A 12280-nucleotide genomic window follows, 5' to 3' on the forward strand; every position below is an offset into this window, starting at 1 on the left:
TTATTATCTTAACTTTATACAACTTTAGTATACTTTGATAATTTTTTTTTTTTTTAATTCTAAACATATAAGCACACACATATATACAGAGAGGTTACTAAAATAATGTGTTTTTAGTTCCAATTCATAGATATAACTACATCATTTTTATTAAATATAAAAATTAAAACTGAACATTTTTTATAAAAGCTATGTTTTTTATCTATACAAATTTTACTCCTCAATCTAAATCATGACCCTTTGTTGATTCTCATCCTTAAAAGGAGAAAGACAATTCAAATTTGTGCTCCAAAAAATATTCTTTGGTGATGGTGATCACTAATAAAGAATATCTTCCACTTTATGGATGTTTTTTTTTTTTTTTGTATTGGTCTAAGATTTAATTTTTTTAGAAATGAAGTTAACAATTGAATGATTACACACTAAAGGACACTAGTATTAATATGCCTTCATTTATTATAAGTTTTACTAAATACTAGTATTGGTCAAATAAAACAGAGGGAATTTAAAACCATAATTTATGTGCCAAAACCAAAAAAGTTAATCTGATTTTATTTAACTTCCCTATACACATGAAAATCTGATTCCTCCATTGAATAGTGGAAACGTTAGGTCCTAAAAAGGGAAAGCAGGAATTTGGATAAGTTGCATAAAAGAGCCATGGCATGAGGGAGAGATATTCCCACAAAATAAGTATATAAAACCTTTCCTCATGTGATTCAGAATATTTCTAATGTTCTTTCCAAGGGAACCTCAATTGCAATCTCAATACTTACTTCATCCTATTCATAAAATTAAACTCAACTCTAAATCCCAACAAATTTTAAGTTTAAATTCTCAAATAATATACCAAGTATTCTAAATTCATTATTGGGTCACCTAGAATTGTCACTAAGTAAAGAACATGTAAATTAGATATTAGAAAATATAGTAATAATGGAAGTCATTATTTAAAATACAAATCATAATTATTATAAAAGTAAAATTTTGGGAAAAAATTATTCAATTGGAAAAATCATTATTATATATTGATTAGAAATTTTAAAATATATTTTTAGATATTGTTATATAGATACATCTACAAATTAAAAGATATTTTGAGATATTATTATACATAATTAGATATTATTGTTGGATAATAATCATAAAATAGAATGTATTATTTAGGGTCTTACCATAATCAATTAGAATAAAATATTAAGATAAAATATATTATCTAGAAATTTATTGGAATTAATTAATTTAAAAATAATTTTATTTTACTATATTATAAAAATAACGGGCTTTTATAAATATTTTGAAAATAAATCTAATTGGGTTAGGTATGTCTTTTATTAGATAAATTATTATTAGATATCTTAGATAAATATCCTATTTTTATCTTTATCTTTTATTTTTAGTTGGTTTGTTATTTCTTCTTATTAATATTTTGGACTTAGTCTATATTTCTTCTATTATAAATAGAGTAATCTATGTATATTCAAGACAAGGAAAATTAATTTCATACATAATGGTTACTATATTAGACACTCTTTATTTATATAGAGACTCAAGCCATTAGAAAAAAAAAAAAAAAAAAAGAGATAAAAACTTTGAGGATGAGAGTCAGAGTTTGATATAGTTGTGTGAGAGTTCAAGGATGCTGTTGAAGGATATTTTATATTCTAGCAAAAAGTTTTAGCAGGAAACCCAGGAAAGGAGAGCTTATATTCTTGATTTCTTATATTCTTGATTCATTACATTCATAATTTGTTACATTCTTGATTCCTTGATTCTTATTTCTTGATTTTGTTTTCTTTGTTTTCCTTTCTTGTCATGTTGTTGGGTATGTTGTCGTGCTATTTGGTATGATGTTTATATTGTTTGAGTTTGTTGTCGTGTTGTTTTTGTATGACGTCATGCTGTGTGTGTGTTTGGTCAAGTTGTTTGTGATGATTGTTAAGTTGTAGGTGTTGTTGGTTGTGTTGTTTTATTTCATTGTCGAGTTCTGAGATTGGTTATGTGATGTTTGAACATGATTGTATTGTATGCTATGTGTGAGGTTAAGACAAGTTGTTATGAGATCGTTTCGTTGCACCAGTAAATCCTAATATTTGGGCTTTTGACTGTGTGATACGAAAAATAGGCTCTTTTTGACCTTGTGTGTGAAAAGAGAGTGACATTCAAATGTTGCACCTTCTTTATACGAGGGGAATGATGTTCTATTGTCTCTGGCTCATTGCGGAGTATAATACCCAATATGTTGATGTTTTTACTCGTAAATCTTTATAGAGTAGGAAAACAAGTCCTTTAACCACGAAAACGAAACAACTCGAACATATCTGAATGTGAAAACTACAAGTGTTATGGTAAGGTACAAAAACACATTTTAATAATATTAATGTGATTATCTTTATAAATTGAGGATGAGTATTTGAATAGTATAAATGAGTGTAATTATTGTATATTATCCTATATTGTTTCTTGCTAGCTCACTCTTATATTGTGGTTTTCACTTACATAATCATTTTTATAAAAAGATGATATAGTTAGCTCAAATGTTGTATAAATCAACGAGTGAATTAAAAAAAGATAAAAAATTATGATTGTTTTAATAAAATTTATTTATAATTTTATTTCATAATTAAATTAAAATTTTGGTTTATTTTTCTTAAATTATAAAAACTTATAAAATTTGGATTTTCACAATAGTATTATAATTTAAAAAATTTTAGTTTTCACTCATGACATCCCAAAATTGAGATGTTACACACCAAACTCCTAGCTGATAGCTCTAGGCATGAAATAAACTATAAAAAACTTAACCTGAATTGCAATCATTCATAATTTGCCTGAAAGACGACCTTAATTATAGTGCCTCAATGACACAGATACGATCTTCAATCCACTACAAACGACTTGAATAAAACCTATCTACCAGAAATGTGATTTAATGTGCAGTCTTCCCGTTATTGGATGTGGAAATGAGAAAACCATAAACAAGGATTGCGTTTATGAGAAGACACCTTTAAAGACCCCCTTTAACTTGATTGAAATATTTGATGATTGATACCATAATGTAACTACTAAAAGCTCATTAAGGAGTAAAACCCACCTCAATGTCTTGATTTAAAAGATTAACTGCACAATGGGTATGAAGAACCACCTATAACTAAAAAGAAAAGTGTCTTTTAGCTTGATTTCCATGCACCAATAATTACAGCTTTTTCCTCTGACCAACTAAGTTTCATGAAATATGGATATAGCCGGACCCCAAAAGGGGTGATAGCAGCAACCAGGCATGATCTGTAACTTATCTCAGGTAACAATCATATGATCGAAACCTCCTCCAGCTTGTAGTGCAGGAACTCTATTCACTCCAACATTGTGAAGCAATTGTTGTAGCCACCTTCTAGTTGTGGGGTCTTCCTGAAGAAACAAAACCGAGACCAGAGATAATGTAAGCAAACAAAGCATGTAGTTGGTTTGGTAGAGGAGAAAAATTAAATGCAATCATTTAGGTACTTCTAGTGTTATTTTCAAGTAAGAATTGGTTTCATTTTCAATAATAATAATTTTACAATTAAGATCAACCTAGGTTCCTCAGTCAAATGGTGTCGTTTTCAAAATTAAAATTGGGACCTCACCTTCATAATCCACGTCATAACTGTTTACATATAAGATCAACATAAATTCCTAAGGTTAAACTCTAATTTTAATTTAAAAAAAAACACCAAAAACACTTTAAAACAAGTGTATCTAGATTTTGCTATATAAAATTGACTTTTCTAGTCAATTCACTAGAATCCTTCAACTTTTGATTTCTGTAATCCAGCCATTCACTCATTTCATTAAATCCAATTTGTATATCACAAGAACTAGAAGCACTTACACGAAGGCAACTGCTGAAAGTGGCATCTCTTAACATGTCTGGTAGACAGCTTCTTAATGCATCGCAAGCCCTGTTTTAACGCAAAGTTTAATTATAGTTAAACTTGAAAAGAAAATCAGCTGAAGAGGAAATTTAGTTTGAAGGGGTGAAGAAGGAACAAGTAGTTGCAAATTACTAACTAACCTTGGATTATCTGACAGGCGAAGATAGCACCGAATGATATGCTTCAGTAGACGAGATGAGGGTTGCTCAGCAAGAGCTGCCACCATGTTCCCCAAAACTCTACCTACTGCAAAAAAGCGCTCGGCTGTAGTACAAATATAGTCCAGGCCGACATCGTCCAAAAGAATTTTTTGAACAATAAATGTTGCTACCTGGGTGGTAGAGGTTTCATTAGACAAGCATGATCCATTTTACAACTGTTTATGTATATATTGAAGATCAAGAGAGAGTGGAAATTTAAAATGTCCAAGTGGCTTAATGTCTACAGATCGAAGGAGATCAAGAGTTTACATCTTTAGCATTCATAACAAAATCGTGAATCTATGTCAAATATCTGCCTTTAGGATCAAGAATAGCATTCAAACTCATCTATTACGAATGCCAGTGCTCAAATTAATCTTATAAAACTAAACATGCGATGAAAATTTCAAAGCCCCATGATGTAGCCAAGAGCTTAAATTGAGACCAACTACTCTTTATAGGCAAAACAATAGTCACAGATCAAAATAGTCTTCTCAAGTAAAGGTTCCTGTGTCAATTTATCTCATGCTATCTCAGTAATGAACATATGAATCCATACACAGATAAATCATAAATGGTTGTATTAGAACGAGAAAGATAGAGTCACATAAATACACACGTGCTCACTGGAAAAGAGTACATATACACATGTTAATGAAACAGAGACCAGAAAAAAGTGCTCAGAAATATGAAAGAAACAGAAACTAAATCAAATTTACCAGACAAATAAGGTGATGGCATACGTTTACCAAAGACTAAAAACAAAGAATCGGTAAACTCAACTGTTTTGGATAGCTCACTACCCATTTCCATGGTGCGCAAGCACAGAGGAATTATTTCTGTTGAAAGAAGGAAACTTATAACTTCTGTATCATCAACCTGGTGGATAAAAATTGTCACAATTGACAAAAACATAACATATTAGATATGAATTATAATAAATAAAAAAAATGAAACACAGTGATAATGTAACATAACAGTGGGACAATACTTTGTCCTTGATAGTGGTGAATAACCCATACTAACAAATTGGATTCGCAGCTATTTGTGTTAAGAATGTGGTGATAATTTCTTTATAAATATTGCCATATAATCATCAATCATGTATATTATCTTATAATTTTTTATGTTTTCACCCAACAGAATGGGCAAGGAAGAAATACCTTCACCAATGCACCGATGACACCAAGACTGGTAAGCCTCAAGTACTCAAATGGTCTTGACTTGCTTGTTGTATTAAGGAAGGGGTACAGATATAAAGGTATATGAGCTGCAGTGGAGAAAAAAGCAAGTGCAACAATTCATTGAATGAAACATCAAGCACTTCATGTACTATCCTTGAACAAGCAAAAACTGTGATGGAAATTATGAAGTCAAAAGTTCTCATAATTATTCAATACAAAAAAGATAATACAAAACTAAATGCTTCTAGCCAAACAAGTTTAGAACTATTAGACGTAACAGGCTTAAACCCATCTCTTTGTATTTTCCTATTTATAAATGCATATCCGCATGTGCTCAATATACATTAGGGATTCAAACAATGACTCTCTTTTATTTCAACAAGTGTGTAGATATTGGAAGTAAGAAATCTAACACAAGGTAAAAGTTATGCAGCTAAACTAGGAAGTCAGGAATGACCTAGAGACAGTGAGAGAAAGGAACTTGATTTTTAAGCAACAAAAGAAGTCCTAAGATGAGAAAGACTGACAAGATTCACTTTCAGTTATAAAAAAAAAAAGATATATATTGGATGGAAGATTTTCAGCAGACCATCTTAAAAATCATTCAGGATAAGATATCCTCCAACCCATCCTACAAATCATTTAAAAACAAAACATAGACTAAACCAAAGCAATCAGCAAACAGGCATTCCAACATATGCATTATATTACAGTGAACAAATTCAAGAAGAATGACTTAAATTTACAAAAGAAGAGGATGTCTGCATCCGTTTATGCAGTATATAAGCAGAAATCAAATTAGAAAGCTAATTTTAACAAATAACGTAAACCCAAAATAAAAATATTGACAATTCAATCAACTCCTAACCCTTAAATCATAAGTCCATAGTCATCTATGAATGAGTTCATGAACTTGACTTGTATTATGTCCCTAAAATGCTCAGCTGAACATTGTAGTTTCCAGAGCTTCTTAATTCATTATACTATTCAGATGGCACCAACCAATTCGAAAAAAGCTGACAGAATATTCTAAAGCACTAGAGCATATAGAAAAAATAGAGTCCAGATTGTCTACTGGTTTTTCTGGTGTTGTCCCTCTGCTGAGCCTTCAAAATACACTCGTGTTGGTATATTAAAAGAGTTTTTGATATATTTTTAAAACATTAAAATCAGTGTCCATTAGTGAATTTTGGAGGCACAGTAGGGACAGCACCAAAAGTTCAACAGAGAATCCAAATTCGAAAAAATACTGAAAAATGTGTAACACAAAGGTGATTAATAGAATCACACAGAAGTTTAAAGTCCTTCACATGAATAAGGAAAGTGACGATACCATTGAGGAATAGCATCCTTGTATCAGGGTGAGATGCTACACACTGAAAAAAAAATTACAAGGGAAAAACACTCAGCAGCATCAGCATTTTGTTTATTTTCTTCATAACATATTTTGAAAGGAGATAAATTGAAAAGAAGATAAAATAAAAAAGTATGATATTTATGATATGCTCATTTCCTAAGCACCTGGTTTTCAGAATTAATAAGCTTAAAAAAGCAGTACTCAATAATGTTTTGGTTTCATTTGTCCTGTAAAGAGACATAACCTGGCTAGCATAATGTATTCTATTATAGAAAATGCATGCTAGAAATTTGATACATAGTTTTGGAGTGTATACATTGACCAAGGCTGATTAATCGGTCAGAAAAATGTAGCATGCAGATATAATTTCACGGTTAGGGCAACGGTTCACACTTCATTGAAGTAACCGAATTCAGTGTTTACAACCAAAATGTGGTTAAAAGGGTCTATGCTTTATACATAGGTTACACCTCCTTTACATATTCCAACAACAACCAAGCTTTTTCCAGCCATATGGATGAAAGAATTCCATATTGTTGTATTGTTAATCATGCATAGTTTGGTGTTCTAGAATATGGTAGTCAAATAATGAAAGACTAAAACAAAATGAATGTCACAATAAAGCACAGAAAACATCTTGATAGGACAAAGTCATCTGACCTGAAGAAGAGCAAGGGCATTACACACTCGATTTGATTGTGCAGGAGTAAGATTTGGTGGTGAAAGAACTGGGTAAATTGAAACTATTTCCTGAAACAAAAATATCAAATCCTTGTCAGTAGAGGAAAGTTGTGAAGAAACTAGCTACTGAAAAACAATGAATAAAAATCCAAGTCTAAGGGATAAAATGAGAAATAATTTTTTTCAATGACACAAATGCTTACAAAATATGAAATCAAATTAAATCTGGAGAAAAATGAATGAGAAAAATTAAACCTACAATGCTCATAGCTGCAGAGACTATAAAATACAACATCCGAATTAAATGAGCAATAAATAGTATGTTTAGTTTGGTTAAACGGAAATGAAGAAAGGGGAGAAATATTTTAGATTTAGCCTCTTTTCTATCATAAAGTTGGAAGGGAACCAAACCAAACAAGGAAACTTCTCCCTTCTTAAGGCTGAAAAAGTGCAGTTTGCAGAGTATCCTAAGAATAAAAACTTACTAATTACCAAAAGAACGATCAACCTAGCTATTAAGACCAATTTATAAGTTAATGGTCGTAAACAAGTTATCTTACACCATCACCGTTTACTTTTATCACCGATCACCACCCCATCAGTTTTTTATAATAAAAAATTTGGTTTTTGCTAAGAAAGTTGGAAGCAACATCAACTTATCAAAAGATATAACAGATCAGAATGGATAGAAAGGAAATAAAAGCACAAGGAGAGAGAGCAATGTAAAAAAAACTGAAACTTTTACAAACTAAGTAATAATTTACAAGAAAAATTGAAGCAAAGTATGGTTAACTATACAGGAAAGAAATGTTACTTGGGATAGCATACCTGCAAAAGTGCAGCAATAGTACCAAAAGAATTCCATAACAAAGGAGCCAGGTCTTGAAATAGCTCCCTCTTCTGAAATGCAAAACCAAGACAGAAAAACATTGATCAGATACCTCTATATGAGTGTATCACAAATACCCAAAATTTCTCAATATAAATGGTATGCCACTAAATCATTTTACTGATCTAATAACACACAATAAGAACAACCACCAAGCCTTTTCCTACTAGGCAGGGTTTGCTAATCAAATGATATCATAATATTATGGCGTAAATTACGTCTTAGATTAGTTACACACATAATATTTAAAGCTTCTTATATTCTTTATCAGAACTTACATATTTGAGTAAAGCATAGAGGATTGCTAGTTAAAATATTGAAAAAAAAATTGAACACAGTGGGTTACTTGTCCTAAAGAGTAGACATGGATTCAAAATTGGAAATTATATGGGACTGAAATAGAACATTGTTAGAATAAATAGTCTTAAATATAATTTATTGTAAAGGTGTTTGTGTGCTTTGCGCTGCACTTAGTTCCTAGATATAGCTTTTCAGATTCCTTTCTCTCATAAATTGTATCTGATGTATCAATAGTTGTTAAAAATATGAGATCCTTAGAGAAATTCACTTTAAAATACATTATAATTCCTTTGTATTATTCTTATGTTGGTATAAGGGTGGGTGGATCCCTCTTTACTTGTCTCTGTCCAACAAAGGAATTGTCCATCAATCATTATCTGAGCCGTCCGCCACCATCAGTTGCCATCAGCTACCGAAGTTTGGTCCTCTAAAACTTCCATCCTGTCGGCCTTGAAGAGCGTGACCCAACCCCAATGGGTGTGCAACCAAATTTCGATCGAAGGACCAGCACACACCATCCAATCACTATGCTGCCCTAGGTCGTGCATGTGTCTCGTGCTCCACCTTCCAGTGGTCAGAATCTTCCCAGACCAACACAGTTTGACTCACCAAAGCTCTCTAAGCCTGTTTCCGCCCTATGTTCTTCATTCCGGAAGCATTTGGTGAGTCTCCTAGTGTCGAACGAAGTTTCTCTTACTTATCCTAGGTTTCTCTAGGTTGCCTTTTGTTCTTCTATGATGAACTATTGGACCGCATCCTTATCTCTACCTTGTTTAACATGTCTTCAGGGACTATTTCCTCTTCCTCTGGATCTCCTTCCATAACTTTCGAAAAATTTAATGGAAAAAACTACCTATCTTAGTCTGCTTCAGTTGAACTTTGGTTCCTTAGCCAAGGTTTCCATGACCATTTAAAAGATGGGAGTTCATTTCCACCAAATCAATTCAACAGTGTAAGAAAACTGATTTTCAGCTTTCTGCTCTACTTTAGCAATAAGTAGAGCCCAATATTTTGAGCATTCTCCAATCATTCAAAACATGTAATTCCTTTTGGAAAAAGGCTCAAAATATTTTTGCATACAATATCCAACACCTCTACTATATACCTATACGACCACTTATATACTATAATTTAACTATATCTCCAGTTGATGTGGAATTTGCAACAAATCTAACAAATGCTTCTATATATTAATATTAATAATTAATATTTTTTTAACATATATGTAGTTTGTATAGTATGCCACATATGTATTGTTTAATTACATTTATATTACTTTCACTTATATATATATATATATATATATATATATATATATATTACTTAAAATTTACCATTTTTTAACAGAACAAATTATTGGACATTGTTTCTGATATTTAAAATATTTTCTTTAATTTGTTGTCCCTAATCAGACTTTCTTTTGAGTCCCAAAAGCTTGTTAGATAATGTTTTGAAAATAAAATACTTTATATAACACTTCAGAGACAAAAATGTAAAACAAAATGATTATTGGGAATGAAAGAGTTAAACTAATTTACCAGGGACCACAAAGAAAATTCAATAATTTATAAGGGATAAAAAACATATTCAACTCTTATCTACCTGATTACATCACACATCATGTTTCATTTAGTTTTTATTATCATCTAGTTAACATTTTTTAAATATTTTTTTAATTTCTTAAATCATAGATTATGGTTTATTTACTTTATTATATCATAATATAAATAACAATTCACCAATAACAGCTTTAAATCCAACCATGTAAATATGACACAGGAGTGTTTAACTTGAATTGGACACAACTTGAGGTTGAGGCCCAATAAATAACAAATGAGAAATAGACACACATAAACCCAAAAGACCTGACCCAATAGGTTCTCTATTAGCTACACAAAAAGAGTGTAGGTTTAGACAAAAGTATGAAGGAAGTTCTAAAGTGTTTGGTGATGAAAACTTCCCTTGAACTTCAAAACACCACATAAGTGTGATGGCGATTGTCTCTGTACATGGCTATTGTGGCGGGTTTAACCACAACTTGAAAATGTTAACTGAGAATCTTGCTACACCTCCCTGCTATGATAGCAATGACTATTGGTAACCATCAATAGGTCCAAACAACATCTAACAAGCAGTGGCTGTTTATAACTATCGATAAGTCCAATAACCTTTGATAATCATAGTGGTGACTATTGATAACCATGGATAAATCAAAACAATAGCTAGATTCTGATGCCATTTTAGAATTTGATTTTAAGCTAGGTCATACTCACAAAACTGACTTTAATATAGAGATGTGTCTACCAGTGTAATTTGATGGTATCACTCTAGTCAATGTAAAATTTCAAACATCTCTAATAACATTCAACTACCCCCAACTCATTCATGTGGCTAAATCTAACAAAGGGAATTAATAATAGCAATACCAAAGCCATGAAACAAGTAATCACCACCACCAATATTTTTGGTCCTGTCATGGTTCTTTTGTCTATTAGGTCATATTTTAATCCGCTTGCAGTAATGTGATGCTGCTAACTGCTGGTTATTTTTTTTCATATGACAAGTGATCCAACACACATTAACCACTACATGGTTCATCCCACTATTTAAACACATACAAACTGATCTCATTTCTTTCCACCTTTTCTTCTCCAAACAAAAATCAAAGTGATAAGAGAGAGAAACAAACAAGGGAAACAAAGCTTTAATAAACACAGGACAGTTACCCTAACTCATGAACAACACAATGTCTAAATGGTTAATTAATACACACAAAAATAAAGAGAGAGAAACAAGTTTCAATTCATATTCACAAACTGACAAATAAAAAATAAATAAATAAATAAATAAAAACCCTAAGCACATACTCAGAAAATCGAAAACAAAAACTCCAAACTTTAGTCCCTGGGCATAGCAATTCAAACTACAAAAAATTGAAGCCGAAACTTGGAAGCGCAAGTAAAAAGGATTGTTTATAAGGGTTAACCTTGGACAGTTCCAGAAGCGCATTTTCTCGTAGTTCAGGGTTGCTGAGTTCCAATACCAGTTGCTCAGCAGATGCCATCTTCCGATCTTTACCCCCACCGGAGCCCTGTGCTCCGGTCCCACCGGACGAAGATGGCGGACCGCCGCCACCAAAGGCCGCCGCACCCATAGACAACGATTGGGGCAAATTCGACATTTTGGACTCACAATTCACTCTAGATGAGTTTTGTCTTTCTTTCTTTTTTTCAGTTGATTCTTTTAGAGAGAACAAGCTGAACAAGCAGTGATAGGAAAATATAAGAAGGGTTTGGGTTTTTTTTTTTTTTAATTTTATTATGTTTTTAAATTTAAAAGATGAATTGGTGCTTGTTTTCGATGTATTCGTGTGTTATTTTCCATGAATTTGTATGTTATGTAGTGCAAGTATCCAAAGAAATATGAGAGAGAAAAAAAGAAAGAAGAAAGAAACAGAAATGAAATTAATAGGATTTATGACTTTTTATTAACTGCATGTATTATATAATAAATATATATGTTAATGTTTAGAATTTTGACTTGGATACATTATATTAAAAAGGTGTTTTTTTCATCAATGTTTTAGTTATTGTAAAATAAATTGTTTTTAGTTTGATTTCTATAATTTTTTTATCTTCTGAAATTTAAAATAATTGTTTTTCTGACTTTGTTTCTTCTAAAATTTAAAATAAATAATTATAATCCTTGGCGTAAATATTAAAATGAATAAATAGTATATGTTTTAAAAACTTTAA

The 12280-nt window shown here is 31.3% G+C and overlaps 1 protein-coding gene across 1 annotated transcript; it reads right to left on the reverse strand.

Annotated features, from left to right (window-relative positions):
- Positions 1–2826: 2826 nt before the first annotated feature.
- On the reverse strand, positions 2827–11816 carry LOC106780165 (CCR4-NOT transcription complex subunit 9). The gene is made up of 9 exons (XM_014668420.2): positions 11512–11816; positions 8165–8236; positions 7316–7405; positions 6632–6674; positions 5278–5384; positions 4898–4993; positions 4055–4245; positions 3872–3941; positions 2827–3408 (listed from the first exon to the last, which is right to left on the reverse strand). Exons 1-9 carry the CDS (start codon positions 11704–11706, stop codon positions 3298–3300), a joined length of 975 nt encoding a protein of 324 aa, XP_014523906.1. The 5' UTR covers positions 11707–11816; the 3' UTR covers positions 2827–3297.
- Between the last annotated feature and the right edge of the window lie 464 nt (positions 11817–12280).

Source organism: Vigna radiata, unplaced genomic scaffold (genome assembly GCF_000741045.1).
Source record: "Vigna radiata var. radiata cultivar VC1973A unplaced genomic scaffold, Vradiata_ver6 scaffold_373, whole genome shotgun sequence".
Taxonomy (NCBI): domain Eukaryota; kingdom Viridiplantae; phylum Streptophyta; class Magnoliopsida; order Fabales; family Fabaceae; genus Vigna; species Vigna radiata.

Excerpts from the sequence above, each read along its gene's own strand:
- LOC106780165 (XM_014668420.2), bottom strand. The coding sequence starts at position 11,706 with ATGTCGAATTTGCCCCAATCGTTGTCTATGGGTGCGGCGGCCTTTGGT. Across the intron at positions 8,237-11,511 it reads CGCTTCTGGAACTGTCCAAG|AAGAGGGAGCTATTTCAAGA; the intron begins GTTAACCCTTAT and ends TTTGCATTTCAG. Across the intron at positions 6,675-7,315 it reads ATGCCCTTGCTCTTCTTCAG|TGTGTAGCATCTCACCCTGA; the intron begins GTCAGATGACTT and ends TTTTTTTTTCAG.